At 37.6% G+C, this 26,549-nt stretch overlaps 1 protein-coding gene across 1 annotated transcript in view; it reads left to right on the top strand.

Annotated features, from left to right (window-relative positions):
* Positions 1 to 25,573, top strand: part of STK3 (serine/threonine kinase 3) — a 134,080-nt gene extending 108,507 nt beyond the window's left edge. The window contains exon 11 of the mRNA XM_014965572.1: positions 22,222 to 25,573. Within this exon, the coding sequence (XP_014821058.1) occupies positions 22,222 to 22,380 (159 nt within the window). The 3' untranslated portion in view covers positions 22,381 to 25,573. The remainder of the gene's footprint in view (positions 1 to 22,221) is intronic.
* Positions 25,574 to 26,549: the final 976 nt, after the last annotated feature.

The raw sequence follows: 26,549 nt of genomic DNA, 5'->3' as shown, positions 1-26,549 counted from the left end.
TGTAATGATGATCAATGTGAAAAGAACAAGGAAATTACTAGAAGTATTTTGAGGAGAATGTGTACTTAACTTATTCCTGTACTAAAATGAATTTGCAATGTCAAAAAAAAATATATAATGTAAAATGATATGTGCTCTGGTTATGTTACAGAAATTTTAGGCTTTATTGAATTTTGTGTAGGCTTTACATTCTGTTGACTTTAAATCTCAGATACTTTATTAAATATGCTGTGCCTAATTTCTTAGCATTACTTGGTCACAAATAGGAATAAAAAACCTGTATCAAATACGCGAAGACCATTCACTGCTGTATTGAAGCATTCTTTTAAAAACAATTTGTCAGTGAAACTCTTCAACACAACTGAAGAAGGAATTTAAGCACATACTCAATTTCAAGTAGGGAAGTAACCACATTCCAGCAGTGGGGTAACAAATCTATTTAAGTTTTTTTGTGTCAAAGCCCTTTATTGCCTTTTTTGCAGCATATAGTCATTGCTATAGCTTCATGTTCCCTTTGTTCGTAGTTGCTGTACTCGTACAAAATCACCAGTTTCTGAAAAAATTTGCTTCAGCTTCAACAGGCTGCTGCTTGTCAAGTCTAGATTTAGTATAGTCGAACACATTAAAAGTATCAGTAGTGTGAACTTGGTGTTTACCTATAGAACTGTTTATAGCACTATTGAAATCTAAGAGGGATTTGCATTAATAATGAGGAAAGCCATAAAGAGTGTGTACAGATGTTTCCTAATGCAGTAAGTCTGTTGCTCTAAAGGCATATGATCACATTTGGAAAATTGCTATTGCATGTCTTGGCAGTTCGTTAAAAACTGAAAACTTTAAGTAAACCAGTATTTTGATAGACTAAGTTCAAGGTCACCTTTTGTTTAAATGATGTTTTGTTTTCTGTAATTAGACCATGCCAGGTGTATTAAGTATGTAATTAAAAACACAAGGTTTGGCTAATTCAGAGTAAATGAGAATGAAATACAAGGTCATTATTCGTCTCTAGTGAGACTCCAGATGAACAGCGCACATGGAACTATTTATGCATGGTCAAAAATTGCTTTAGGTTGCTGTCCATGGCTTTTAAATTAAACTACTCACAGATTTTTACAAAAGTACCTGTAGCGTATAAATATGTTCCCATGCCTAGTGTTGAATTTGAGTGGAAATAAAATATAGATGATGAACAATTTTATGGCATAGATTTAAAAAAGAAAAGGAATAAAGAAAAAAAGGGTAGTAAGAGAGCCTATGAGGCACTCTGCAAAATGTTATTTAGGTGAATTTCCACTGACAGCCACGGAACTGAGCAACTGGTTCAAAGCATCACAAATAATACCTGAAAGGGAATGGATTACTTTTGTACTAGTGGGTTGAATTTCTTCATCTGTAAATACTCTGTGTAGTACATTGGTGGCAATTTTCCACCACTGTACGACACAGTAATCAAACCTTTATGGAGGCAGAATTCATCTATCAGTGATATTCATTGTGTCTGTGCCTCTGACCCACGTAAACGAGGGCGCTGCGGCTCCCACAGCGTGGGGCTGGGGTGGGATGTAAATTATGGATCTGACCAGTCCGAGGCAGAGCCCATGGACGTTGGTTTAACCAGGGAGACTTTCATAGTCTTCCAACTCCCAAAGCTAGCATCCTTTTCTTTGTATCATGTATTCTTTAGGAAGAGTTAAGTCAAAAAGACAAATACAGTAAAGTGTTCTGCTTCGATTTCATATATGCAAGTGAAGTCCCTTAGATTTGTCTTAAAAAATTAAAATAGTCCAAAGCTACAGGGGTACATAAAGTTCAAGCTACTACTTACAAAAGTGATATGTGATTGTTCTTGGGATTTTTTTTGTGGGAGTTTTTGTGGAATTTGGTTTTTTGAGTTGTTTTTTTTGGGAGCCGGTTGTTGGTGGTGATGTTTTGTTTTGTTGCTTTTAATTTTTTTTTTTTTAAAAGAAAACGAACTTCACACTCTACAAAAAAAAATTGGAGTACTGTAATTTGGCCTCACTGAATTCAAGGGAAGCAAGGAATGTCTATACTTCGTTTCCATGGGCTTTGGTATTTTGAATAGTTCTATGCAGTTCAAATTATAAGAACTAGATTGTTTAGAGTTATGCATTTTCTTTAGAACTGCGATGTGGTTGGAAATGCTTTTCAGTGAGAGGCCCCCCTGTTCTTCACAGTTTGTATCAATGTCTTCACTCTGTGTAAAAGTGACAAGAATTGAAGAGAGGTGTCTCCAAAGGACTGTCAGGAGTAGCCGGCTGTGTAGAAATGCAGTCACCAGAAGCGAGTTGCTGAGCTTCGTGCTTGTGCTGTGTTTCCTGAGGGAGAAATTTCAGAATTCCTAAACAGAACAGCTGGGCAATTCCTCTTCCCGTTTGTATTTCTGCAGAGCTAGGACCAGAATTTCAACAAGCCCGGAAACTGTGACATGTGGTTCGTCATGGGGGGATAATTCTTAATCTTCTGCTTATATCTTGTTATCTATTTTAGAACTTAGGCTTGTTAAATTCCCAGATGAGGAAGGAGTACCATGGTGTCGCTGGGTTGTTTAGTTGTAATTATGAGAATGTGATAATGCTCGAAATTACTTTCATGTCAGATTACTTCTTATTTTTCTAAAGATATCCTTATTTCTTTTCATGGTTTTGTCTTCCTTATGTTTACTGCTACATAACTAATCCCGTTTTCTGTTGTCTGTGGGCTTTGTCCTTAATCTTATTTTCTACTGTAAAATGAGTTCATTATTTTTGCAGTTTGTCTTGACAACCTTGGATCCGCAAAAGTATTCATTTCTTGGAACCTACTGCCAAACAATTGCACTGGTTTCTTATTACGTGATAATCCTACTCTTAATTTGGAAAACAAAGGAGCTGGTCTGAGCTGTGTGTTGTGAAGCCAATCTCACAAAGCAAGCAAAGGTGATACCTGGGCTGTGTGGCGCTGGCGCAGTCTGCAGCATATGCTGGAATTGTCATAATTGACTGTAACCTACTCCAGCTGCCAACACTCCTCTGCTCCATAGGGCTCCGGGGGCTGGATAGCCCTGGACACTGAAGCTATCACCTGCCCTGTACGTGTCCATCCTGAGGCTGATAACGTACATACACTTCTGTGCTGGGTTCTGACAAGAACTGGAAGAAAGAAGATCTACATGCAAACACCTACAGCTCTGTCCCTCTCTGGGAACGTGCAGTCCCCTTAGCAAAAGCAGGTGTTGGTGCCAGAGCCACAGGAATGCCCCTGTCTAATACCAGACTGTGATTTATGGAATGCATACTAGAGTTTTTCAGCTAAAAATTGAAATGGGTGCCTGATGTATGAAACGACTGACTCGAGAATCTGGTGATGCTGCCAGCTGCTTTTGCAGGACTGACTACATTAAAAACATAAAAACCAAAAGAATACAAAACCAAACAAAAAAACCCCGCAAAACCAAGTGGTTATCAATTTGGAATGCAATGTCCCTGAGAATATATAAACACAGAGTATAAATCGCATTTTAAGTAAGATCTGGTTTGCCTCTTATTAATCAGCAATGCAAGTTTCTTCAACTGAACAAAGGTGAAAGATTAAAATAAGACACATTCCATTCCTGAAGTTAAATGAAAGCATGTTTGTGCTTGATATGATAGGAAATAGCTTGAAGAATATTTTATTCTTAAAAAAAGAAAAGAAAGAAAAAAAGGTAGTTTAAAGCTGCCAAGGACTTTGTATGCAGGTGGTTATCAACTGAGTAAGTGTCAGGTATTTAAGTGAAAGCTGGCTGGCTTATCCATATGGGGTTTTTATTAGTAGTTTCATTTTTTAGCCGATTGTGCCAGCAAACTTCATGTTTTGTTTTACCTTGTACTCATCTAAATAAATGGTACTTAGTGCCAGGCAGTCCATGATCACAACTAACCTTTTGTGAAATTCAACTAGAATTGCTGTGTTCAATGCATTCATAAATATGGAATCTATATTTTTATGTACGAATAATGTCTTGCATACTTGCATACTTGATACACTCTTTAAGGGAGTTTTTCTGCTTGCTGCGATGGTCACTGTTGAATCTTTGCTATTACATTAGTACAGGCTAGTACATTAAAAAAAAAACCCTCTGTTGATACATGGGGGGTGGAATGCAGAGTAAAAATGCTGCTTTTTCTTACTTTTGTTAATTGCAGTCATCTCTACTTGTGAATCAGTCAGGAGATAGAATTTTTCTATAAATACAGCAGGACTTTGTATGAATTTAGGGACATCTACAGAACACATCTCTGGAGGCTGGTAAATGTTTTAAGATTGTTTTTTGTAAAAGTCAGGCTCATGCTGACACTGGTGCTTTAGAAAGTTCATCTCTAGCTGGACAAACATAGGAATCATTAATGGAGAGTTTCCTGTCTCTGTTGCTTGCCAAATTTCCTATTGCTTCCTTCTTGAATGGGATATACGAGGTGACTTCACATATTGAGTACAGAAGGGCTTCTAGTTTTTGTCTGTGGGAGGCTTATGTTAAGAAGTGGTTTTTAATTTTACAGTATAGATATTTAAAGGTTAGGCTGAAGCGTGTTCAGTGAGAGCTTTGTCATTGACAGTACCCATATCAGACTTGTTCTGATTTTGAAATGTTTTAAAACAGCCACCTGAAATTAGCTGAATTCTTTAAATGAGCAGATATGTCATGATGATGTGATACAGGGAATCTAAATACAATGTGACTGCACTTCAAACTTTGGCTGGTGAAAAGCCATCTGCCTCGGGGGTTAGGTACTGCCACAGCTCAGCACGTGGTCCGGGAACGTGTCCTGCCCTGGATGCTGTGAGTGAAAACCTCCCGTTCCCCACTGCCTTCGCTGGGAATCATCTGAGCCTGTGGCTTTAGCAACACCTTTTCACCTCAGAGTTAATGTGTTGCATAGTATGAAGTAAACATGAATGAGGTGTTGGAGTCCTTATCAGTAAAAGGTGTCATTATTTCAGGAGCAAGATATGTTTTTCTTGCAGTGTCGTAGAATCTCACTATTTGGAGAGTTTTAGTAAGCTACGTGGTAGCTTATTTTGCAATACTTGCAGAAGCTTTTTGCCCTGTGTTTTATATTCAGTAGGTCACAGACACCTTTTCATTCACAGGACAGAGAATTACCTAATAAACATTCACTGTCTGGTGAATGAAATGGTTCCTAATAAGACTGTGATTGTGACTTAAACTTCTGTTGCAATTAGTTGTGTTGTTTTTAATGGTAATAAAAATATATGTTTAGAAGTGAAATAGCAATTTCCTCACTGAAATATTTTAATTAAAACATTTTTGTTGAAATGTTAAGATTGCCTTTGCGTTTTCATCAGAGCTATCACAACAATGGTGGACTCTGCTATTCATATGCTGCTTTTAAATTTGTTATGGCTTTGATAAAGTGATGTTTTTGCACAAGGGTGAGAAGATGTGATACCAAGTCACTGAAGGCTTTTCTGAGAACAGAATCCTTCCAAATTCAGCTAAGGGCTGCCTAAGCAGTTAATTGAACACAGGTCAGGACTTCAGCCGTAACACTGAAGCAACATAAAGGGTGGACTGTCAGCGACACCTTCAGCTTTTTCTCCAAAGATGGTATTTCTTCCTCTTTGAGGATGTGAAGGCTTTTTGGAAATACATTTGATAAGTTAGATTTGTTTTAAAATGCATTGTCGTATAACTGCAGCGTTTGAGTAGATCCTCACCTACAGCCACTATTGGGTCATAATTCACATTCTTTTTGTAATGTGAGAAGACTTATCTAGAAAGTAAAAGAATCTATGGTGCTAGTTTCTTCTTCTATTGCTTTTATACAATTTTCATTTTTCTCATATTTTTAGTTGATATTAGGAAGAGATATAAAAACTTTAGAAATTATTGCAGTATTTTATTTTGTAAGGTGCTGTTACAAAAACATTTTCAAAAGCATTAATTGTCTAATCCACTGATAAGGTCTGATGATCGTACCATAGCATTTACTATGTATATTTTGCATTTAAAAAATAAACAATTTTATGAAGTACAAAAAAGTTTTACAATTTAATTTTCTATGTCTGCTATTCCCAAATCCACAAGAAATAATTGATAAAAAAGCTTTGTTTGCCGGTATTAAGTTTTCATTTGCAGCTTGTTGGATTTTGAGATCCCCTGCCATTTTTGGTGTAGGTAAGGCAGTCTTGTTATTCCACTGTCAAATACAACAAGAATCCTAAAATGTGCTGAGGATACACTATCTCTGTGTTTCTTCTAAAGTGCTATGGATGCCAGAAAGAGAAAAGCCTCCGTTGGTTTACCCCCAGCCCAGCAGAATCCCCCCACTGCTGTATTTAAACTACTTGTTTACAGTTCTGCTTGCAGACTGAATTTGAGGAAACTACTAATCCTGTTGCCAGAGCTTTGGGGGAAATATTTTATATGATTAATTCTTTAGTAGTTATAGTGTATATAATCAATTTTATTCACTTTGTCATAGAAGCATGGCCATCTTTCATAGTTTTTTATGACGCGCACCTCCCCCCCATACTTATCCAAAATGGGATACTCAGTTTTACTGTGTGTTTTCTCTTGACGTCTAATTGTATTTTTTACAGTTTTTAATTACCCTGTACAAAGAAGATTTTTGTGCAATCTAGCTGTATGTTATTTTTGGTCTGTTTCCTTAGGAAAAGAGACTTATGTGATTGTGCTATTTGTCCTGATAACTTTTGAGTTATATTATCCAAATTTGGCAAAAGTGGAGGTTTTAAAGGGAGGTAATTTGTGGCAAGTTTCAATTCTACTACTACTAATTGTTACTATTATTAGCCTCTGAGAAGAGGGACGAGTTTAATACCTATGTTAAAAGTATGGGTTGTGGTCTGAAGTCAATAGCTGTTGTCTTTGGCCTTCTGGTGTGTTGACTTTGGAAGCAGGGGTAGATGGCTGCGATCTTACTCCAGACTTATTCAGGAGATGGGGGTTATGGAAAAAGAGAGGCATGGCAGAAACAGGCACCTGCTCGTTTCTGTTACTCTCTTTGTATTGATTGTAGCAGTCTGGTAGCCAGAGAGCTGAGTCAACTCAACTTGCTCAAAAAACATCTGACACCCCCTTGTCCTCCCCACCCTCCCAGTTCACCCTGCAGTTGCAGAATTGGTAGATCTCGTGCGAGGAAGCGGTCAGGAGCCCGAGGGTTTCACGTGGCAGGACTGACCCTTTTGGCTGCCTCCTTTCATTAGATCAGGTTAAGTGTAGAATGAAGTTGCTTCCTTAATCTTTATCCATTTTTAGACTGCTCCCAAGTTCTACTGCCGTTTTATTAGCAACAAATCAAGGTTGTTCTTTCTGTTAAGATTCTTGTCTTTGCTTTAGTTGCGTCTCACCTGAACTAACTTTTTAATGCAAGAATTCCCTTCTTTATATAATGGTTTCCATATGTCTGCTGAATCAAATCTAAATTTACCATCTTTGGTTTGAGCTCCATTTTAATCTCATCTGCTTTTTTGGCCTTCTTTGAAATGAGAGATGTGAAAAGAAAGTGGTTTTTCTTGATTATGCTCTCAATACAAGTCAGTGGATAACATCCAAAAAGGAATTTTATTAGAGAGAAGTTCAATTTTTGGCTTTGTTAATTCTTTAAACAAAGAGCTGTAAATGTATTATTTCTTCTACTGTACACAGAACTTTGATTTTTGACTGGTCCGTGTGTTGATTTTAGCTTTGATATAGAGATATCTGTATAACATTTATCTTTATTTTAGGAGAAATAAATGCATTAAAGGTGTTTTGCTCGTAGGTAGGAATGTTACATTATCCAGCCTGTATGGCTTCCATGTCAAACAAAATTCAGGCTCCAGGATGTTTTCTCCAAAAGGTCGTTGGAAAGGTGAGGAGCAGAGATGAAATGATATCATTTCATGTTTACATTTATTATACAGTGCAGTAGTGGGTTGACCTACAGGAAAATAGATCCCTACATTTGAATTCCTTCGTAACTTCCCAAGTCAATTGTTAGTTCCTTCTGCTGGAGGGAATTTTAGAAAATCATGTAGAACTGGCATCAATTTAGCTATTACTGTATTCTGGTTTTGAGGGCTTTTAACTATTTATATCATGCAACACTGCAGCAGTATTGTTATGAACAAGAGATTTAAAAAAAAAAACAAAACAACAAACCCAAAACAAGTTTCTGTCATAATCTCTGATGAATTTCTCGAATGTGTTTTAGTTTTCTTAAAAGGTTTCAACTAATCTGCATGTAATTTCTGTTGGGGAACGTTGGCAGTGTGCCATATGACTATCTTTTTGATTTCCGCACCTCAACTACCCTTTTCTATTTCCCCACCTTTTTATAATTCTATCCATGAACTTGTTTGTGCTTAAAATTTTCCTTAGGGCTAGTGCTGACACAACTTGTGCTATTCTTATCTGTTTCTATGGCGTTTCATCCTTTATTGCTCGATATTTTCTTACACAACTTTCTATGGTTGTTATGGCAACAATAAATAGCAAATTTGTCAATTTTCAAGCAATATTGCTTTCAAAATTTTGCATGATATTAAATTTCTGAGCAAGAGATTAAATATTTTCAGCATAGTTCAGCTAATTAACATGATTAAGTTAAATTACCGTGTATTTTTGCAAGGTTGCTGCTTCTAAGCAAACTGTTATGCATTGTGATGGTACTTGGGAGAGTATAAATAGAATACGTTTGTGGAAGCAGGAGGAATTGTTAAATTACTAAAACTACTCCTTTGCAATGGTTATTCTAATGGCCAGGATCTGGTAAACATGACTGGCATTCTAGCAGTGGCAGCAGCAGCCAGGTCAGTAGGCATTTAGTTCATAATTACTGGAGTTCCCTGTGCAAGACAGACCATCAGGTGGCAAAAGTATAAGCTCCCAGAATGGAAGATGTTTGGAGATATTAATGTCAAAAACAACATAATGATATCCTGATATTTCAGATATTTCAAATACTTCTCTACGATTGTGTTTAAAGCAAGAGGAGATACTGACGGAAGAAAGAGGAATGTGGTTTGAGTTTGAAATAGGTGAGGACTGCAAGAAGCTCATAGCTCTGAATGTTTGAAGTCAGAATCGCTCATGAAAACAGAAGCAATCGAAATTACTTATGTTAAAAACTGGACCGATGGACCAGGCCCACAGTTTTTCAAGTATACAGCATGATTATGTTACTACTTTAAAATATCTCTTCATATATTTGCATTTTTAAGTTTTTTGAAGTCACTACTTGCACTCATTGCGCCTTTTAGTAGAGCCTATGGTGAATTTTGACATTCAGTCTAACAGAATAATTTGCTAAAATAAATAATTTTCTCTAATATTTTTGATTTTACAGCATTGTGAAGTCTTGTAGCATACACAGTATTTGTAATTTCAACTGTGTGCATGTGGTGAGATTAAGTAGGAATATTATAATGAAAACCTTACCTTTTCAGTGCTGTCAAAAACCCCAACAAAACATTGCCTTCTTCATGTCTATAGCATTCTTAAATTGTTAGCGTAACCCTTCTTATGATAGGATGCTGGGACATCTAGTCTTTGATTACACTCTGATTTCAGCCCATAAGAATGCAAGGTCTCTCTCCAGCTGTGTCAGCAGCGGTGCGAGTCTCAAAGACAGTAAGCAGAAAAAGAGGGATAGTTTTTCTCCCATCCAAACCTGAGCTGGCAGCTTGTTTCTTCTGGGAGAAAAGAATTGGCTGGTCGGTCCACTGTTCGATCTGTGTGGTAGTTCAACAAGACAGTTTGTATTCAAAACCATAACAGATCCTCTGAAGATGGTGGCGTAAAGCCAACATCCACTTCTCTGTCACCAGTAGAATCTGCCCAGAAAATCGTTTGAGTTTCCAAATGAAAATACATCTCTGCTTTGGGTGGAAAGGGGAGAGGAGACCAGCATTGGGGACATTTTACATTATTACATCTCTGTGGTTCTTAGATTTGTTGCTGTATGTTAATACCAGTTTAACAGTACTTGATATGGTACTGTTTTCTACTTGTGACAGGGTGTAAACATTATAAAGATATTCACAATTACTTTTTTCTTGCATCCTTCTGCCACAAGGTGAATTTCATTAGCATTAATTCAAGAATGTATGCGATATTTTTATATAAGTGTAGTTTTTCTTCACCAGTAAGTCCTTTCTGAGTGTAATTTTTCTTCACCAGTAAGTCCTAATGTCCCCATCCAGGCACATGCAATAACTGGATCAAGAATACATGTGTGTTGCTAAAGTCATATTTCATATAGAAAGTCCAGGACAGATACGCAACCTTTTTGACACTAAGCCTGTGTTTCCCTGCATTTGTTTGTGCTCATGTGTATGCATCACATCTGTTGGTGAAGAGGGAGTTGTTCACACCCTCTATTCTTTCAAACTCTGAACAATGGCACTTCGTATGTGACCAGTCCCATTAATTTGTACTTTGTTTCTCTTCAGTGTTATGTCTTTGAATGCAGGACACTGTTCAAACTGAGGAATAGATGTTCTGTAAGCAGAAACCTCAGTGATGTATTTTAAATGAATTGCAAGAGCATTTAATAACCTCTCTGTTTATATGTTTGTCTTTGCTTTGGAAGAGTGCTACGCTGAAGATGGTCTTAACAATTAAGCTACTTTTACAAGGCACTGTAAAATGAAATCAGATTTTGTTTGCCTTTTAATTACTTCTGAAAGTGCAGTTGTGAAACACATAATTCTATTTAAAGATGAGCCTGTGAGCTGTATGACATTGACTGCATTGAGCACAGATTTTGTTTGAGTACTGACACCTTGCATTTGAGGAATGCATTTGTCTGTCTCATATTTTCCTTATCCTTTTTATATGGTCTAGGAATGTGCTGGATGGATTGTTTGGCACGAGTTGGAGCTCTCACGATTTCCTGCCCTGGTAGTTAGGGTTGGAAATAATATAGATGAGGCCCTTGGTTCTACTTCAGTTTCCAAATCATGAATACTAAATCAATTTTAAAACTTAGATTAAATTCCCAACAGCATTTTTCTGGAGAAGGATTTAGGTTTGAAGTTACAGACACTTGAACATTACAGATGTTCAAATGCAGAATGTGTAGCATTTTGATGTTGATATACTATGCAATGAGTAAGACTTTATAATTCTTTTCCTTTTCTTTATGGATTTTAAATCTAGAAAACTGAAACATAATTGAAACCTAGATAATCACTCAAGAGATGAATTGGAAAACTAGTAGAGAGGCCAGAAAGATTCTGCTGAAACTTAGGTCACATCATAAGGGTTTGCAGAGCTCATACCATTCCCTAGTTGTGGGCTATGCAATTGACATCATTTACTCCAGAGATGCAGAAGTGGAATAGCGAGCACTCTAAATTGGGAGTGGGGTTAAGGAACAGTGTTGGCACAAAAATGCAGCGTGTCCAGAGAAGGGCAACGAAGCTGGTGAGGGGTCTGGAGCACAAGTTTATGAGGAGCTACTGAGGGAGCTGGGCTTGTTGAGCCTGAAGAAAAGGAGGCTGAGGGGAGACCTTATCACTCTCTGCAACTGCCTGAAAGGAGGATGTCACGAGGTGGGGTTTGCTGTCTTCTTCCAAGTAACAAGTGATAGGGCAAGAGGAAATGGCCTCAAGTTTTGCCAGGAGAGGTTTAGGTTGGATATTAGGAAAAGTTTCTTCACCAAAAGGTCTGTCAAGCATTGGAACAGGCTCTTTGGGAAGTGGTGGAGTCACCATCCCGGGAGGTATTTAAAAGACATGTAGATGTAGTGACTGGGGACATGGTTTAGTGGTGGACTTGGCAGTGCTAGGTCTCAATGGTCTTAAGTTCTTTGCCAACCTAAATGATTCAATGATTCTGTGAAAAGCTTGCACATTACCTGTTTGCATGATTAATAAATCGCAACTATATCTGGATATTATAATCTGAAAAACCTAATTAAACAAACTAGTTTTGTTCTGTACTTTGTGACAAAACAAATCGATCAAATGCTGTATATCCTCCTAGGAGATAATACTGTGAATGTAGGAAAGAACTATGCTAATTTTTGGCTTGATCACATTAACGTTTGAATCATAGACAAAATATTTGGTAATAAAATATTTCTTTGGCAAATGATTTTGGCAGTTCTGGACTCAGTAAGTGAACATGCCACTGAATCATTGAATCTTGTTTGATGAATAAATGGAGTTTCTAAACTAATACATAGTGAGCATCACGCTTTCCACAGAATGGATTATGTTTTAAAGAGTCAAATTAGATTATGGTTAAGTGCACTGTTCAGTGTTGAGACAGCCTGATTTTCTTGTTCGTTAACATGAGCAGTATAGTTTTTTAATTTAGTATTGCTTTTAGTTGTATGCTTCTTAATTCATGTCTTTTGACATGAATAATTATCAATTATTATCTCCTGTATTTTCCTACTTTCAGGATATTTCTAAGTATATTACATGTAGCGAGAGTAGCCTATTACATGTCTGTAAAGGAAAAGATACTGTGTATTCTTTAAAAGCTGCTAGCTCAGTGGTGCTATTTGATAGATTATCCATTTCTGTATTTGTTCGCCTATTTTAGATCTTATTTCCTCTGTGTTAGAAGCAAGACAGCAGCTGTCTAACAGACTTAGACCATCATAAGGTGGATTTTATCACGTTCGTTAAAGATTATTTGGTGGTGTTTATTTAAGCCGTGTTTCACAAATACACAGCTGGTGCATTTTGTCAAAAGAAAAACTAAATCCGCTTTAATGAATCCGCTGAAACTCTGCGGTACTGGAATGATTTCTAGGTAAGTCTTCAACAGAAAGCAGCATTAAGAAGAGCTAATAAACTATTCCTTAAGGTGTAAAGATACTTTCAAAAAAATCTGCTCAGTTCTTGAGCATGATAAGAAAGTTTCCTAAATGCTTTAAATCAGTTTTGATAACATCAAAGAAGCTGGTAGCCTTGTGTTTGGGGGATTGCTTCTCCCTTCCCAGCTCGCTGCAGGTCTCTGTGCAGGTGCTTAAGCTCAGGTGGGCCTGGCTGTCATCTTCTCTGGGATCCTTCTCCCAGGAGGACAACCTGCCTGCCTTTCCAGAGGCAGGGATCTCCTTTGCTCCCCGCTGTGATACCAGCTCAGTTCAATGTCTCTGCTCAGCCCTGGCTTTGTTCAGTTGCTGCCTTCACATTCTGCTCCTTCTGATGTTTTGCAGGCCCCTATCAACTGATGACTCGGTTTTGCTGTCTTTTTGCTGCCTTTGCTGTATTTTCTTCCTTCCCCCAGGGATTAAGAAACCTGGTATTTGTTGTTTATAAATTGCCCTAAATTTCTGGACTATAGGATTTTTTCCTGTCCATCTTGTACAACAGAGGATGGGTTTCAGCCACTTTCGGTACGTGACTATCAGAATGCTTTCTGCATGAAATAAAACCCAGCAAACAGCATGTCTATCATTTTTTCATTTATTAAAGATGATGTGTTATTTTCCTAAATCCTTTCTCAATTGGCTGTTTTAAACTGAACTGAATTTTCTTCCTTATAAAGCATATAACTAAGTCAAGGTTGCCCAGCAAATAAGATATAAATTTGTGTGTGTGTTTTATGGTGGATGGTCCTCCTGCAGACTTTTCCTGTTAGGAAAATTTAGTTTTGCTGTATCCGTTTTTGTTTTAGTTCTGAATATTAACATTTCGTACATCTAAGAAACTTGAGATTCACTTGTATTGTCCCTCACTAGGATACTAAGGTTTAAAATTTTTCTAGCTCTTCCATTACTCTTCGGGTTAAACGCTTTTCTGGGTCTGGTTTTAACTTCAGGGTTATCTCTCCACATGTCTGTATCTTGTGTCATAACTCATTATTCAGTGGGATTTTTTTTATTTTTAAAATAATCTTAAATGGAACTATTGAAGAAAAATGGCTTTAAGTGATATCATTATGTATTTCATGAATTTGTAGCTTTTAATACAGTTTTCTTTTTAACCCCAGGACTTCTATTTCGTGTATATCTTTAAATTTATTTCTCAATATGGATTTGCTTTTACAATATATTTTAGCAAAGCTGGGAGCATCTTTCTTTTTTTATATTACTTTATGTTAGGAACTCTTAACTGAATGGTTTTATTTTTTAAAATGGTTCTGATCCCAAATATCTCAGTACTTAGTAGAGCTTCTGTCCACATGTAGATTGGAAGAAAGTTAAAAATATGTAAAACTGTTATTTTCTGAACATTTTAAAAATTATCCTCTTAAGGAGGAATCAGTTGTCAAGAAGGCAGTGCCTTGAGAAAAATTTTGAATATGAAAGGAACAATTTGGGTTTATATAGCTAAATGATAACTGCAGTTTGCTGACATGTGATCCGTTGAACTCAAGGGCACAGTAATGTACCTGCTGGTACCTGAGCTCATTTTGAAAGACAACAAAAAATACTTGCCCTGGAGAGCTACAGATTACTAGAGATAAAATGCTGACTTTTTGATACTACTTAGTACTCTAAGAACTCTAGCAAATGAATTCTCTTAGTTTAAAAGCTTTATATTTTTGCTGCGCAATATTTGCAAAGGTTGGGCTTTTGTTGGTTTGTTTTTTCTCCCCATGTTTGTTTTTTTTTTTTTCTCCATAAGCAGAAAGGACTGGGAGAAAATCCTGCATATTTTTAGGTCAGGTGTGGTAGCTGCTTTGCTATCAGCACTGTGTGGGCATATTTGCAATCAAGTTTAAATAGCATAGTGAGTATCCAGATGGAGTGGTTTTCCAAAGCTTTAGATTATTTACTCTGTTGGGAGTTCCAGTAAACATTTATAGTATTCTTCAGGGCTAACTGTACCATTAGGCTTGAGATGCCTGGTACAGAAAATCACAATATTTGAAAAAACACGAAGATCTTCTCTAAGGCATTTCAAACTGTGAATTTTTGCCTGTGATACTTTTAAAAGACATTTTTTAAAATGTCTGTGATGGATGATGCAAGTCTAAAGAAAGGTTGATAGCAAATTAAGTGTCGTGCTTCAGTAAACTCAATTCTAAGCATGTAATGTAACAATACACTTGCTGTAAATGGCAGAGGAAAGAGAGAATGGTAGGATTTTTTCCTTCTGTACACTTTAAAAATTAAATTTATTAAATGTATTATCTAGCAGATGATAAAGATTTATCTCAGAGGCACTTATTAATGGATGTTTGCTAGCTACCAGGTTTTTGAGATGCATTCCTTGCAGTTTATTTTCCCATGTTCACATTCTTCTATGTTGTTTTATACCTTTTAGTGAAAATTATAAACCTCCCAACTACACAAACATCAACTGCTATAGTAGGTAAAGACCAGTCTAAATTATATTTGAACTTCTTAGAATATGATAAAGCATATTCAAAAAACATGACTGGTTTTGTCGGGACCTGTGAAAAATCGCAACACGCAAGAGTTAGCAATATCACTAATTTTACACTATATTTCGTGATGATCTGTGCTTTCTTTAGATTTCAATTCTTGTAGTCAAGATTGCTCATTAAAGTTATAAGGTCCTAGAATTATTTTCTCTGAAATTTCTAGCCCTTTTAATTGCAGAAGTGCTTAGATTCTAGCTGCCTCCTCATGACTCAGAAATGAAAAGGGGAAATAAAAAGACACTTTCCTCCTCCTAAGAATCCTTATTTTAAGTATCTAATTTTTAAGGGTAATTTAATGAAGGTGAAGGACCCAGCTCATGATTTCTGAATTTTAGGATTGGCAGCATTTAATGTGCTCAAAGGAGAGCCCTGGGCAGTATTCAGCAAAGGTATGCAAATGACAGCATGCACTAATACTATAGAAAACTCTTTCTTTCCCCTTGGTGGTTTGACTTTGAAATGTTACTTTATGTGAAGCTAAGAAAAGCCTTCTAGAGCTGAAAAGTTTTGATGGTAGTGACTGAGATTTAGCTTTGTGTTGTTAAAAAGATGTACAGTTTTAGCATCTGAGCAGAAAGAATTCTGCTAGTGAAAATAGGAATTAATCACTGGACATTTATATATAATTTTATCCCTAAAAAGACTTTTTAAAATTACATGACGTTGTCTGTCGTTAATTTTCTCTGAGTGCTATGTGCTTATTTTCCCCTCCAAAATATTGAAGATAACTGCAGTCCTATGGAATGAACTTTAGCTTTTGAAAGTTAGGTTGTCAGCCCTTCTCTCTCAGCACTTGTCAAAACTAATGATACTAAATGCGGTCCTTTTTATATTTGTATAACTCAGTGTTTTATGTTTTGCAACAAGGAGACTTGCTCTTCAGGCATCCTGAAATAAATGCTCTCACTCCCTCCCCCATCCACGTTTGTTTTCTTGTGACTGATCTGCTGACTGTAGTGGCAGCGGGGAGGGGGGTGACAGGGTATCAGAGCTCTGACCTGTGGCCAGTGTGTGTCTCAGGCAGTGAGATTCACAGATTTTGAGCGTGAATTCGTAAACCAGAAAGACTGGTCAGAAAGACTCACCTCGTACTTTTTGTATCCCAAATTAAGTCTAACTTTTTATACTAGTAAAAAGGAGTTTGAAATCATCAGTGGAGCTCATTCCGTAAGAGAAAAAGAAAACTCTGCTCGGCAGAGTGAAGGGAACAGCTGAAGAGAAAGAGTTTCTCTTACCTGAGGCCACTAACAACGCAGAACAATGCAAGGCATGCACTGGTTAAATCTTAGAAAGTGCTATAGGCAACCCACTTTTGCAATTGCCATAGAAAATTATTGTTGTTAGCCATTCTGTTGATAGTTCATATTGTAGGAATTACTAGCAGATGGGAAAATAGATGACTCAGAATACAGTAATAACAATCCATATTTTTTTAATCAAAGGCCCCTAATAAGGCATGGTGCATCTGTAAGATTCATTTAAGCAGTTGCTAGGAAGAGTTTGTTTTTTCAGGTAAACACAACAAACTTGATACAGATTATTTTTTGATTGAATATCTATTTTCTTAACAATTTAAACCCTAAAAATATATTTGCTTGTTTTTGTTGCACCAGCTTAATGGCAGTATTCTATAATTTAGTTTGATAGGCTGGAGGTTTGCAATAGTAACTCATGCATTATGGAATTACTAATGAAATCTAATTTTATCATATTGAAAACATCACAGGCCTAGAGTTTTTATTTACCTCTGTTAGCTGTCAAGGGTGGATTAAGATTATAGTGTGCTACATCCACCAAAACTTTGGCTTTCCCCCCCTGAAAAGTTTGGATGGCTACGGATATGTGCTGGCCAAGTGCGGCTAATGAGTTCCAGACTCTTTACCAGAACCCTTCACCTAAATCCATGGACTGCAAGCACCACTAAGTATCTCAGATGCGTGTCCTCCTGACTCCTGTGCTGGATGCAGGTGGAAGCCATTAGTCAGAATTTGCTTTGCACCCTTTGACTTGATGACTTCTAAGAGTCCGTTTTTGGTTGTATTTTATCTCCTTCCTTCTCATCTTATTACTACAGAACTCATGTCCGTAGACAGGAACACATATATATTTTCCATGTGCCCATTTTGGTCTGAATTCTCATCAGTATGATTTGATCAGGGTTGCGAACAAAATATGTAAGGTACGATGTGTGTCCTCCTGCAGGCAGAAGTAGTATTGGCTGCACGTAACTGTTCTTTGGTTTGCTGAAAATACTGATCCAAATGAAGCTGGTCCATGTGGATTGCAAGAGGTTTGACTGAAAGACCAAAAAAGTAAGAATTGCCGCACTTCTCTTGCTGAAGTTTGGTTGTGAGAGACGATCGCATCAGTATGTGAGGGAAGAATTCTTTGTGTGACACTGGTGGAAGACATGTAAAAATGCAATTAACCTGAGACTAGTACCAACCAGAGTAAGTGCAGTTGAAAGGTTAGTTATGCTTTGATGCCGTGCTGGCTGCCCCAGCTCAGGGGGGTGCTGCTGGAAGGACCTTCTGCCACTGGAAGCACCTTCTGCCACTGGAAGCTTGGGTTGATGGAGCTGCTTTCTGCTTGGGTGCCTTTCTTCTGCCAGGGAGGGTGCCTTTCTTCTCCCTATGTCAGGAAGAGGAGAAGGCAGAGGCAAGAGCTGCTGGCGCTCAGGGATGACTGCTAGCTGGTCTCTTCATAGGCAATTCAATTTCCTTTACTTTAGCAAAGCAGGGTGAAGAATTTCAGTGTAGCTTCTTTGGATGTTACTGTGTCTTGAGAATCCGTCAGCCTGTAGAAGTTATTCAAGGTTATATGGTTTGTGGCATTAAAAATTGGAGTTTGAACTGTTGCCACGTGATTACCTGGTGATATGAAGGGTGCCAGTGAAGGCAAATGCTTTTATCAGAAGCTCCAGTGACTGAAGACCTGTATCTTGGAGGTGGCCCATCCTGACACTAGTTGCTGTCTATTGTGTGATCTCTCAAAAGAACACGATCAGCTCGGTGAAGTGGCAGAAATTGAACTATCTATTGTTGTCAGACAAACACTATCCTGATTACTGAACTGCTACAGTTTACAGCCTTAAAAAAGCTATGAAAATGTAATTTAAAGCCTTTTTCAATTCCTGTAGCTTGCACAGCTGAATGCTCTCCTCTCTTTTCCCATTAATGCCAGTAGCCCTAGTACTTAGAATAACAAACAGTTTAAATTGCAAACTGTTTGCAAGTGAGAGTAAGTGAGAATGCTGAGCTCTATTGCTTTTAAGAATTTGAATTGCAATATTTATCATGCAGGGGAATAAATTACATTGGAATAATTAAGTATCTTGTTTGAGTTACTTCTGTGCATCTCATTTGATGTATTTCCTCTTGCATTCAGCATTTAGGCTTGTGCAGGCTTCAGGCTTCACGAGGTGATACCTATAGCACAGACAGAAGGCAAGAAAAAATATTTTGAAATTTACCAAGGAGACGTATACATCCCTGGACACACACACACACATATCTCCTTGATCAGCTGTGGCTATTAGATGGGCCTCAGTGGTTTTCTACAGTACATAAAGCTCTCTGACTTCCTGCCTAATCCAGCATCTGATGTCAGATAGGTGAGACCTTCGTAACTCCATTTTCAGTTGCTTATTGTCCCCGTTTTCTGTCATTTACTTCCTTTGAATGTCACGAATCCGTTCATACAGCTGAGTACTGCAGTTCTCTGGGTCCCCTGGGTGATGTGGCTGAGATCATTCTGAATGATTCTTATTCTCTGGATTTAAAAATTCATTCTCTTTATATTTTAATTTCCAGCCCAGCTGTCTGTGATCTTTAAAGAATATTTAATTCTGTTTGCTGGCTCCGTTTCTTGATTGAAATTTAAATAAAAACTCACCCATCACATTCCTCTCTGACAATTTATAAAAGAAGTGTTTTTCAGTGCAGAATAATTATGTGATCACATGAGTTGGAGTCTATTCTGTGCAGTGGAAGCCTGGTGTCTGCAGCGGTGATGGCCACTTGGACTGGCCCAGAGCGGGTAGGCGGTTTCATCAGTGGCAGTTCTCACAAAACACTCACACATGAGATTATTCATGGTGCCTGCCTTAGTCCGTTTGCTGGTCCATGGAGCCCCAAATACGTTTCTCCTCTTACACATGCTAAAAAATGTGGTTTTATTGCTCCTCTCCTCCATACTGCATTGGGATCGGTTAAACAGGGGAGTCAGCACTGTCGTCTCTTCTCATTATACTGCAAATCTCTCTGACACTTTAGTCCTCTAAAAGAGTATCTTCACTGAGAGGTGTTTTGTCATGTGCCAGTTACATTTACCAATGGGCTAAAAATGAAAGAGAATTTTTTTTAATCTTTTATTTCTCTGAACATGGAAATATGTTTTTCTCCAAAAGTCTTGGTGACTGAGGAATTCTGATTCCTTTCCTCCATCTTTTCTTGCATATATCAAATGGGAAAAATACAATAAGCTATATGACATTTAATTCCTTGGGAGGCAACTCTTTTCCTCCTAAAAACAAAAGGGGTCATTTGTCCTTGGGAGAGACAAATGTTACTGATGAGCTACTGAGCACGTCTGAGGTCTAATGATTTTTTATCCTGGAAGATAGTTTGACATCTGGGTTTTAAATCTTATCTTCATTAGGAATCTTATTGTTAAAATGATGCATGAAAATGTGCATCTTTTTTCATATGCTCTTCTATGAATTTCTGATCTGCACTCCCTCTTTATTATGACTTAAAGTTATTTGTTTGTGATGTACCATCTAGTCTATTAGTAGAAGTCGTAATGCTCGGGTTTGGGCTATATGTAGCAATACGTGTTGATAATTTTTATATGCCTCAGATGCTGATAAAAATAAAGATCAAAAGTAGTATTTCATTCCTCAGGGAAAACAGATCAGACTGTTTTGATGGAAGAGTGCCCTAGATTCATGAGCGAAGTATTGACTCATTAGTAGGTTGATTCAGAAAATGTTTTCTTTTTTTTTTTTTCCCCCTGAGTTCAGTGGTGTGCTTGTTTGCAGTGTCAGAATATTTGCAAACAAAATATAGATTATCGCTTTCCTAGGATGAAAGTATTTGTGCTATTTGAAATTTGTTGATATTTTTCACACTTGGTGAAGAGTAATTGGCACATAGGCAATTCTGACAAGAGAAAATGCAGAGAGGCACTAGACAAGGGGAAAAAAAATACACAGGGCAGCCAAAGGAACATATTTCCAATGTAGATCCTTCCCTGCAAGAGCAGGTGGGCCAGTACTGCCTGATGGGCCCCGGTACCTGACAAGACTCCAAACTTTATTTGCAGCAGCCAGCAAGCCAGTGAAGCAATTTACTGGTTATATGACCCATCGCTCTTAATGAGTGCAATGTAATGAACTGTTTAACATTTGGGAGAAAATATTTTTAGAAAGAGAAGAGCTCGGTCAAAGGTAGCTCCCTCCCATGGATTCAGGAAATTATTTCATGTATTATTTAAACACTCGGTTGGCAATTTGCTTTGACTGGTTCTGGCAGCAATCTGCTGAGGAAGACAAGTGCTTTGTCATAGGTGGAGATGAACCTAATGAAGTTCAACAAGGGCAAGTGTAGTGTCCTGCACCCGGGGAGGAATAACCCCATGCACCGGAACAGGTTAGGAGGTGACCTGCTAGAAAGCAGCTCTGCAGAGAGGGACCTGGAAGTCCTGGTGGACAAGCTGACCATGAAGCAGCAGTGTGCCCTTGTGATCAACAAGGTCAGTGGTTTCCTGGGGTGCATTAAAAGAGTGTGGCAAGCTGGTCAAGGGAGGTCATCTTCCCCCTCTGCTTTGCTCTGGTGAGGCCACGTCTGGAGAGCAGTTCTGGGCTCCCCAGTTCAAGAAAGACAAGGAATTTCTGGAGAGAGTCCAGTGGAGGGCTATGAAAGATGGTCAGGGGAGCACCTCTCAAAGGCTGAGGGACCTGGGTCTGTTTAGCCTGGAGAAGAGAAGACTGAGAGGGGACTTCATCAATGCTCATAAATATCTAAAGGGCGGGTGTCAAGAGGATGGGGTAAGGCTCTTCTTAGTGGTGCCCAGCAACAGGACAAGGGGCAACGGGCACAGACTGGAACACAGGAAATTCCATCTCAACATGAGAAAAAACTTCTTTACTTTGAGGGTGCCAGAGCACTGGAACAGGCTGCCCAGAGAGGCTGTGGAGTCTCCTTCTCTGGAGATCTTCAAAACAGCCTGGATGCATTTCTGTCCAACCTGCTCCAGGTGAACTTGCTTTGGCAGAGGATTGGACCAGATGATCTCCAGAGGTCCCTTCCAACCCCTACCATTCTGTGATTCATATCAGAAAGTATTTCTGTTAGACTATTGCTTACAGCAGCTCTATGTTTTTTCAGGCTTCTATAAGAGCGTGAAGTTCAGTAAGAAGTATTGGATTAAGCAATATAATTTATGTACGTCAATATAATTGTGTATACTGGGGCATGCTTTTTTCCAGCCTGATGAGTTAAACTCCAACCCTATATTTATTTGCAACCTATCTGCAATGTGTGCAAAATGATTTTTTATTTTTTTAAATTAAATGTGCTGTGTGTATTTGTGTTTTTGTATGCTGATAAATTATTTAGTGTGGAGCCTACTAAGGCTTTCAGTTATATAAACAGTTATATATGTGTATACATACAATCAAAGTGTGTTAAAAAAACCACCCAAACTAAAACAAACCCAAAAAACCCCAACTAAAACGAACAGCACAACGCTGCAGCTGTAAATTAAAGGATTATTGAAGGTGGCGGTTATAATTTTTGTTGTAAATAGTTTTTAACCTTTTTTGTGTTTTCCTTTTTTGTTTTTTACTGTTTGTTTTACAGTTGAAGAATCTGAGTTTAGAAGAATTACAGATGCGATTAAAGGCTTTGGACCCTATGATGGAACGAGAAATCGAGGAGCTTCGCCAGAGGTACACTGCAAAGAGGCAGCCTATCCTGGACGCCATGGATGCCAAGAAACGGAGGCAACAAAATTTCTGAGTTTGTTTTACTTTCAGAGATAATACTACGAGTCAGTGTGGACACTGGTAACTTTGCAAGTCTGAAGGAATGCCATTAGGAGAGTTTTCAAAACCCCAGTCTTTCGAATTTTTCTTCATGAGGAATGACAATTGGAACAGTGAAAGAACATATATACGGTGTTCTGCAAAGGCAGCGAAACACATTACCACTTGTTCATATTTTCAAATGTTTAATGTAATACAAGTTTAATCTATTAATTCCCAATCTTTTTTGGGTGTAGAGTGGTAATCTGGTGTTGTACATAAGGAGTTGTGTTTTGGGGCACCCGGAACAATTTCTTGATTGTGCAACACTACAGAGCCTTATGTTGCAATATATTTTCCTCCCACTTAGTAGCATATTTATTATGTAATCTTTGGTTATCCTATTTATTTTATGCCTATTTTCTTTTTTATTAGGAAGCACTAGGGTAATATTGTGGAGAGCAGAGCCAGATTAGATTAAATTGGTATTGTAGTAATAATGAAAAGAAGCTCACCACTATATTATCTTTTAAAACTCCCGATTTCAGCAAGCGTCCCAATTCAGGACAGCACTTGAACATGTATCCAGCCCATTCATATCAATAGGATTTAAGCATAAAGTAAGTAATAGACACATGTTTTTCTGCTCTCCTGAACCAGGGACTGTGGCTGTAGTTGAGCAATACAGTTGTTACGCTACAGAGCATTCTTTTAGAGAGTATTTCTATCATTTTTACGCACACTGAATGATCTCTTAGTAAACAAGAAAACAAGTGCCTAATCAGTTTTGATTTTTCTGTTGTTCAGGAGAAGCAATACTTGCAGTCACTCCTTCAGTGTAAATTTCCAATTGCTATTGCAATTCTGACCAGTATAAACCTCTATTTTGCACCGTAGTTTTATAATGAAGTAACAGCTACACTTTCTAGATACTTTTTTGGTTCATTTAATTTTTTTATCATTGTTTTGAGGGGAGAAGGGAATTATTAGTGGTTTGGGTTTGGTTTGGTTTCACATTATAGATATGAAGGGATAGTAATTTAAAAGCCAAAGAAAATAAATTGAATGCTTATATGTAATAAATACGGAAAAGAAGCAGTGTTTTGCAGTCCTCTGAGGGTTTTGTCCTGCAATCTCTAAACATTCAAAATTCCTATGGTCTTCTGTGGTAGGTTTTGGCGAATCAGAAATGCAGGACCAAGCTCTTAATATCTTTTTACAAGTTCTTCTGTCTGGTTTATATTGTGGGATATCTAGTAGGTAAGATTTACAACATTGCAAGAAATATTTCAGACTTAGTAGAAAATGTGATCACCTTTCTGAACAATCTACTGTGTTCTCGATTGATATCTTTACTATGGTTGCCTTTTGTGTAAATAATTTTACTGTGATAGTCATACTTCTTTGAACAATACAGCTGAAAAGATCTGTACGTTCAACCTTCAGCTGTTAAACTTTTAATGGTGACTACTGTATGGGCATCTTCTGTTAAATGTTTTCTGGAAGTTAGTAATCATCTCATACCTCTTAACATTTACCGTCATCGGGCGTGGACCATTTAGATGGACCAGTGCAGATTTTGGAAACAGTGCATCGTATCACAAAGCTTATGCAAAAGGAAATCAAGTGTTTTTACAAGATGAGGACACTACAGCCGTGCTGGGACCATGCTTGGGTTTGAGCTGTGTGCAGCCATTGTTGTCGTTGTCATTCTGTGTGGGTGTTTGCGTGCACGCCACCTTCTAACGTGTAAACCCTAGAGTCAAATAAATTTTAATTGTGATTGTTAGAACATCCTTACCCTCAACTCTCTTCATATTTCTTGAAGTAATGACCATCCCTTGCGAAAAAGCAAGAACACAGAAGATCCATGAAAATCACTTTAGGCAAGACAAATGCACCTGGTAGCCTTATGCCTCACATTTATACAATGAAATGATGTAAAGTAAAAAATGATATAATCATATCATTGTGTCATTAGATTATAATCATAATGCAGCAAAAAATAACAGCACCAACCTCCCCCTATTAGTATGGTTCTTATTTATTTAAAATGAATTTTTAATTCTTGAACTTTCTATTCTCAAAAATTCAAAGGCGTGCGTGTGTACATATATTTGTGTAGGTATATACACGTATATATGCATATCTATATATATAAGAAAAACTATAAAACATCAGGAGAGGAACCTAACTTGCCTTTTCTTGGTGTGCCTTTTAAGCAAAGTGTCATTGTCCAGACACTCTTGCTTGCCTCATTAGCAGCTTACTTTTCCCTTACTCTCTTAAACTTTTCCCACCAAAAGTAAGTCTTTGATTTTGGAAAATGTGGCTTTACATTGTTACAGACAATGTAATAAAATGATCACATTTTTTGTATTTTGTGTATTCTGAAAAATTTAGTAATGCAGTGCACTAAATATGAATTGCCTGTCCAGAGGGACTCCAGTAAAAGGCCGTTTTAGACTCGAGCTGTTGCAGCCTGACATCTGAAAGGTATCAGAAGGTAAGGGACATCCTTTCTTCACTCCTGATCTGTCTGCATAGAAACAACTCCAATACATTTTGTGCACAGGCAGGCACCCAGGTATGGATTATACATGCGGGAGAAAAATGTGAAAGCCGTGGAATAAAATAAAAATGTAAACAAGCTCCTTAAAATGCATGAGAAATAGTTTCTGAGATACTGTAAACTGGGTAGATAGAGGACATTTGTGACCAAAGAATACTTTCACCAATTAGTATGAAGTTAGTAATGTTGCCCTTCAGATACAGTGCAGGCTGCAGTCAGTGTAAGAACTCTCCTTGGCTTCAGAAGCCACTGTATCAGGCTCTAAATTATGTGCAAGCATAATGTAGAGAAATAGGTTTTATATTGAGAAATGGATACAACTTATATTTTTTCTTCCTTCTGTTCATATAAATGAATCAAATCATCCATGTTGATGACTACACATCTCTGCTGGAGGATGAGCATCTCTGTGAAGGAAAGCCAGACATTTTAAAAGAAAGCCTTTCAGGAAATCTGATAGAACTACTGACAAGTTAACCTCCAGTAAGATTTTAACCAAGCAATTTCTTGTTTGCTTCTGACTTTGTATGTTTAGGCTTAGTAAGTAAAAAAAAAAATATTTGAAAAATCATTACTTATTACTAAACATTTGTAATAAAAGCTAATTTTTCATGTATAATTGTCGTCGTCTTGTTCATTCTAACTGAAGCTAAATTATATTAATAGTAACCATTAATGTTCATTTCCATAGCTATCTCTCATGCTTTTATTTCCTTTCTGTAATGCTGTGAGCCCAGCCGTGAATGCAGAAACCCACATCTCTCAAAGTCAGCTCTGGAAAGGATTTTTCCAGCTCAAAACATTTCGGCAAGCTCTAGAAGTCTGAGGATCTCAATAGAAGAGTATCGAGCCAGACATCCTCCATACTTTGTGGAAGTCCCTTGCTTTTCAAGCTAAAGTTGCTAAAAGCCTAATCCTGACAGAGCTGAGCCACCACCCCAATATGTTGGCGGTCTTCATAGACATCCTTCACTTGGAGGTACGTTAGCAGCTTTAGGTGCTCCTTTGATTTCCTAGTGTAAGGAGAACAACAAAAGGTAATGGACAGGCTTAACTAGGAAATGTGAATATATTTAATGTCTCAAATTTGATTCCATAGCCCATTTCTTTTCTGATTTTTAGATTTTTCTCTAAGAATTTGCCTACAAAGACACTTTAGTAAAAGGAACTCAGGAACAAAACTCCTTAGTGAACCACAATATGTTTGAAGTGACAAAATTCTACTGCTACTCTGAATTAATCTGACAATTATTGGATGATATAATTATTTACTGTTTCTTCACAGTAAATAATAGCTTGCCTGTATTTGCCCAGTTATATTCAGGAGAGAGTGCACAGTGGTTCAGGCTGCTTCTCCCTCCAGTGTGTTGAACTTCCAAATATAAATACAGCTCACGATGAGTGAATCCATCCACCAGTAAGTGAAAGAGCCTTAATCACCATTAATAGGCACTGGTGCTTCCAAGCAGAATGTATCCTGTCCAACTTCTGTAAAGCACTTTGTCTGCACCCTGTTTTATCAATGTGATATGATGAGGGTTACCTTTTTTTTTTTTTTAAAGTGTATACATGGTTATAAAACTAATTAAAAA

Source organism: Calidris pugnax, unplaced genomic scaffold (assembly GCF_001431845.1).
Source record: "Calidris pugnax isolate Ruff unplaced genomic scaffold, ASM143184v1 scaffold41, whole genome shotgun sequence".
Taxonomy (NCBI): domain Eukaryota; kingdom Metazoa; phylum Chordata; class Aves; order Charadriiformes; family Scolopacidae; genus Calidris; species Calidris pugnax.
This window is presented reverse-complemented; position numbering and strand designations above follow the sequence as displayed.